General features: G+C 45.1%; 1 protein-coding gene across 1 annotated transcript; it reads left to right on the top strand.

Moving 5' to 3' along the window:
- Positions 1–3384: 3384 nt before the first annotated feature.
- On the top strand, positions 3385–5364 carry LOC135511522 (uncharacterized protein slr1819-like). The gene is made up of 2 exons (XM_064933013.1): positions 3385–3434; positions 4287–5364. Exons 1-2 carry the CDS (start codon positions 3385–3387, stop codon positions 5362–5364), a joined length of 1128 nt encoding a protein of 375 aa, XP_064789085.1.
- The last annotated feature ends 764 nt before the right edge of the window (positions 5365–6128 follow it).

Genomic DNA, 6128 nt, shown 5'->3' with positions numbered 1-6128 from the left:
AACCCATGCGACCTACCTGTCTGTTCATGTGTTCAACGAAAGATTCCTTTTTAGAGAAAAGAGAAAGCAGGGAAAGTCGTAAACATAAACTTTGGCCTTTTGCTGTGCATCCTGGACCCTGATGTTGCGCAAGGGTTCAAGTGAAGGGTCAGAGGTCGGAGGTCAACCTCAGCAGTCAGTCAATCCTTGAGACTGCAGCTTCATCTGGCAACAGACAGTGATTGTGTGTAACAATCCATCCAGGGGTATCCATCCAGGGGTATCCATCCAGGGGTATCCATCCAGGGGTATCCATCCAGGGGTATCCATCCAGGGACACCCATCCAGGGGTATCCATCCAGGGGTATCCATCCAGGGGTATCCATCCAGGAACATCCATCCAGGAACATCCATCCAGGGGTATCCATCCAGGGGTATCCATCCAGGGGTATCCATCCAGGGGTATCCATCCAGGGGTATCCATCCAGGGACATCCATCCAGGGGTATCCATCCAGGGGTATCCATCCAGGGGTATCCATCCAGGAACATCCACCCAGGGGTATCCATCCAGGGGTATCCATCCAGGGGTATCCATCCAGGGGTATCCATCCAGGGGTATCCATCCAGGGGTATCCATCCAGGGACATCCACCCAGGGGTATCCATCCAGGGGTATCCATCCAGGGGTATCCATCCAGGGGTATCCATCCAGGAACATCCATCCAGGGACATCCATCCAGGGGTATCCATCCAGGGGTATCCATCCAGGGGTATCCATCCAGGAACATCCATCCAGGGGTATCCATCCAGGGGTATCCATCCAGGGACATCCATCCAGGGGTATCCATCCAGGGGTATCCATCCAGGGGTATCCATCCAGGAACATCCACCCAGGGGTATCCATCCAGGGGTATCCATCCAGGGGTATCCATCCAGGGGTATCCATCCAGGGGTATCCATCCAGGGGTATCCACCCAGGGGTATCCATCCAGGGGTATCCATCCAGGGGTATCCATCCAGGGGTATCCATCCAGGAACATCCATCCAGGGGTATCCATCCAGGGGTATCCATCCAGGGGTATCCATCCAGGAACATCCACCCAGGGGTATCCATCCAGGGGTATCCATCCAGGAACATCCATACAGGGACATCCATCCAGGGGTATCCATCCAGGGGTATCCATCCAGGGGTATCCATCCAGGGGTATCCATCCAGGGGTATCCATCCAGGGACATCCATCCAGGGGTATCCATCCAGGGGTATCCATCCAGGGACATCCATCCAGGGGTATCCATCCAGGGGTATCCACCCAGGAACACCAGCCATGGGCAGGGAGGCTAGAATCCCACACATCTTTCCTTTCCACCACAACAGAACACCACGATGACACGCATGCACGCACACACACACATGCACACACACACACACACACACAAACACACACGCACAGTTGAAGTCAGAAGTTTACATACACCTTAGCCAAATACATTTAAACTCAGTTTTTCACAATTCCTGACATTTAATCCTAGTAAAAAGTCCCTGTTTTTGGTCAGTTAGGATCACCACTTTATTTTAAGAATGTGAAATGTCAGAATAATTGTAGAGAGAATTATTTATTTCAACTTTTATTTCTTTCATCACATTCCCAGTTGGTCAGAAGTTTATATACACTCAATTAGTATTTGGTAGCATTGCCTTTATATTGTAACTTGGGTCAAACGTTTCAGGTAGCCTTCCACAAGCTTCCCACAATAAGTTGGGTGAATTTTGGCCCATTCCTCCTGACAGAGCTGGTGTAACTTAGTCGGGTTTGGAGGCTTCCTTGCTCACACACGCTTTTTCAGTTCAGCCCACAATTTTTCTATATGATTGAAGTCAGGGCTTTGTGATGGCCACTCCAATACCTTGACTTTGTTTTCCTTAAGCCATTCTGCCACAGCTTTGGAGGTGTGCTTGGGGTCATTGTCCATTTGGAAGACCCATTTGCGACCAAGCTTTAACTTCTTGTCTTGAGATGTTGCTTCAATATATCCACATAAGTTTCCTCCCTCATGAAGCCATCTATTTTGTGAAGTGCACCAGTCCCTCCTGCAGCAAAGCACCCCCATAACATGATGCTGCCCCCCCCCGTGCTTCACAGTTGGGATGGTGTTCTTCGGCTTGCAATCAACCCCCTTTTTCCTCCAAACATAACGATGGTCATTATGGCCAAACAGTTCTACTTTTGTTTCATCAGACCAGAGGACATTTCTCCAAAAAGTACAATATTTGTCCCCATGTGCAGTTGCAAACCGTAGTCTGGCTTTTTTTATGGGGGTTTTGGAGCAGTGGCTTCTTTCTTGCTGAGCGGCCTTTCTAGTTGTCAATATTGTCAAGGCCGTCTTCCTGGCTGGAATAAGTGGACCAAGGCGCAGCGTGGGGAGCGTACATTTTCTTTTATTTAAAATGACGCCAACAAAACAAGAAATGAAGACACAACCGTGAAGCTTACACGGGCTATAGTGCCCCGAACAAAGTCAACTACCCACAAAGAAAGGAGGGAAAAAGGGCTACCAAAGTATGATTCAAAATCAGAGACAACGATAGACAGCTGTCCCTGATTGAGAACCATACCCGGCCAGAACATAGAAATTAAGAAACATAGAAAACAAAAGATAGAATGCCCACCCCACATCACACCCTGACCTCACCAAATAGAGAAATAATACGGCCCTCTAAGGTCAGGGCGTGACAGATATAGGACTAATTTTACTGTGGATATAGATACTTTTGTACATGTTTCCTCCAGCATCTTCACAAGATCCTTTACTGTTGTTCTGGGATTTATTTGCACTTTTCACACCAAAGTACGTTCATCTCTAGGAGACAGAACGCGTCTCCTTCCTGAGCAGTATGACGGCTCCATGGTGTTTATACTTGCGTACTATTGTTTGTAGAGATGTACGTGGTACCTTCAGGTGTTTGGAAATTGGATGAACCAGACTTATGGAGGTCTTACATTTTTTTTCTGAGGTCTTTCTTTTTTTCCACACACACACACACACACACACACACACACACACACACACACACACACACACACACACTATACAAGAAAAACAACATGTTCACAATGAAACTGGAAAAACTGGAAAAACTGTTTAGAAGATTTTACACTTCTTTGACCGCGATTAAAAAATATTTTGGGCCTGCTGAAGCAAGTCACAATTTGTCTTGAGAGAAATGACCCTTTCTTGTATCACAACACCAACTTAATGGTCACGATAGAACATCAAGTAATCTGCCACATCAACAACAGAATGAAAACCACACACACACATACATACACTACGCCACAAAGTCACATGACGGGGGCTGCACATGCAGGTGCACTACGCCACAAAGTCACATGATGAGGGCTGCACATGCAGGTGCACTACGCCACAAAGTCACATGACGAGGGCTGCACATGCAGGTGCACTACACCACAAAGTCACATGATGAGGGCTGCACATGCAGGTGCACTACGCCACAAAGTCACATGACGAGGGCGGCTTAATACCCCTACAGTTGATGTCCATGCACCTGTGGAAACCGAATTAGCATAACCAAAGGATCCCCTTTAAAATCCGTCAGTTTAAAGTAGAGATATCTGCTTGTTTACATGGGATGCGTCTCAATGGCAGCCTTCCACATCTGAGGTGAAAGGTCGCCGAGCTACAGCGGTGTGTGTCAGACCAGGAGACATCCCCATCATGAAAAAAATCAGCCTTCTCATGAAAACGTCTGTAGCATCCAAACGGTTTGACACTACGACCCCCACAAGCAACACGGGACTTGTCTGAAGTCAGTACCTCCAATCTGCTAACTTCAGAAGTCAGTACCTCCAATCTGTTAACTTCAGAAGTCAGTACCTCCAATCTGTTAACTTCAGAAGTCAGTACCTCCAATCTGTTAACTTCTGAAGTCAGTACCTCCAATCTGCCATCTTCAGAAGTCAGTACCTCCAATCTGTTAACTTCAGAAGTCAGTACCTCCAATCTGTTAACTTCTGAAGTCAGTACCTCCAATCTGCCATCTTCAGAAGTCAGTACCTCCAATCTGTTAACTTCAGAAGTCAGTACCTCCAATCTGTTAACTTCAGAAGTCAGTACCTCCAATCTGTTAACTTCAGAAGTCAGTACCTCCAATCTGTTAACTTCTGAAGTCAGTACCTCCAATCTGCCATCTTCAGAAGTCAGTACCTCCAATCTGTTAACTTCAGAAGTCAGTACCTCCAATCTGTTAACTTCAGAAGTGAGTACCTCCAATCTGTTAACTTCTGAAGTCAGTACCTCCAATCTGCCATCTTCAGAAGTCAGTACCTCCAATCTGCTAACTTCAGAAGTCAGTACCTCCAATCTGCTAACTTCAGAAGTCAGTACCTCCAATCTGCTAACTTCAGAAGTCAGTACCTCCAATCTGTTAACTTCAGAAGTCAGTACCTCCAATCTGCTAACTTCAGAAGTCAGTACCTCCAATCTGCTAACTTCAGAAGTCAGTACCTCCAATCTGCTAACTTCAGAAGTCAGTACCTCCAATCTGCTAACTTCAGAAGTCAGTACCTCCAATCTGCTAACTTCAGAAGTCAGTACCTCCAATCTGCTAACTTCAGAAGTCAGTACCTCCAATCTGCTAACTTCAGAAGTCAGTACCTCCAATCTGCTAACTTCAGAAGTCAGTACCTCCAATCTGCTAACTTCAGAAGTCAGTACCTCCAATCTGCTAACTTCAGAAGTCAGTACCTCCAATCTGCTAACTTCAGAAGTCAGTACCTCCAATCTGTTAACTTCAGAAGTCAGTACCTCCAATCTGCTAACTTCAGAAGTCAGTACCTCCAATCTGCTAACTTCAGAAGTCAGTACCTCCAATCTGCTAACTTCAGAAGTCAGTACCTCCAATCTGCTAACTTCAGAAGTCAGTACCTCCAATCTGCTAACTTCAGAAGTCAGTACCTCCAATCTGCTAACTTCAGAAGTCAGTACCTCCAATCTGTTAACTTCAGAAGTCAGTACCTCCAATCTGCTAACTTCAGAAGTCAGTACCTCCAATCTGCTAACTTCAGAAGTCAGTACCTCCAATCTGCTAACTTCAGAAGTCAGTACCTCCAATCTGCTAACTTCAGAAGTCAGTACCTCCAATCTGCTAACTTCAGAAGTCAGTACCTCCAATCTGCTAACTTCAGAAGTCAGTACCTCCAATCTGCTAACTTCAGAAGTCAGTACCTCCAATCTGCTAACTTCAGAAGTCAGTACCTCCAATCTGCTAACTTCAGAAGTCAGTACCTCCAATCTGCTAACTTCAGAAGTCAGTACCTCCAATCTGCTAACTTCAGAAGTCAGTACCTCCAATCTGCCATCTTCTGAAGTCAGTACCTCCAATCTGCCATCTTCAGAAGTGAGTACCTCCAATCTGCTAACTTCAGTCTGAACAGTTTGACCTTAACACTAATATGATAATAATATATGATAAGTTGGGACTCTCACGTACATGCTGGTTGTTTTGCTGTAGGACGCCCACAGGTTTCACAAGACTCATCTCAATGTAGTCTGGTACCAGTTAAAAGATTGACTGGCCACCCCACATAGCCTGGTTCCTCTCTAGGTTTCTTCCTAGGTTCTGGCCTTTCTAGGTTGTTTTTCCTAGCCACCGTGCTTCTACACCCGCATTGCTTGCTGTTTGGGGTTTTTAGGCTGGGTTTCTGTACAGCACTTTGAGATATCAGCTGATGTACGAAGGGTTATATAAATAAATTTGATTTGATTTGATTTTAAAGATGTATGGAAGTGTGCTGTGTATGGAAGTGTACTGTTATTCAATGTGTTTCTATGGGCTAATAGCAGTAAGGACTATCTGTTATTCAATGTGTTTCTATGGGCTAATAGCAGTAAAGACTATCTGATAGCAGTAGCAGTAAAGTAAAATTCAAATCATTAAATAAAAAAAATAAAAAAATAAATAGATATATATTTTATGCCTAAAAATCTAAATAGTTAAATGATTCTCAGTATAATATGACCATCTGAAACCACTTACATAAAAAAGGGTTCTTCGGCTGTCCCCATTGGATAGAACCCTTTTTGGTTCCAGTTAGAATTCTTTTGGGTTCTACATGGAACCCAAGAGAGTT

Source organism: Oncorhynchus masou, chromosome 24 (genome assembly GCF_036934945.1).
Source record: "Oncorhynchus masou masou isolate Uvic2021 chromosome 24, UVic_Omas_1.1, whole genome shotgun sequence".
Classification (NCBI taxonomy): Eukaryota; Metazoa; Chordata; class Actinopteri; order Salmoniformes; family Salmonidae; genus Oncorhynchus; species Oncorhynchus masou.
Note: the sequence above shows the minus strand (reverse complement) of the source record. Positions and strands in the feature narration are given on the sequence as shown.

Excerpts from the sequence above, each read along its gene's own strand:
- LOC135511522 (XM_064933013.1), top strand. The coding sequence starts at position 3,385 with ATGCAGGTGCACTACGCCACAAAGTCACATGACGAGGGCTGCACATGC. Across the intron at positions 3,435-4,286 it reads GACGAGGGCTGCACATGCAG|TCAGTACCTCCAATCTGCCA; the intron begins GTGCACTACACC and ends TAACTTCTGAAG.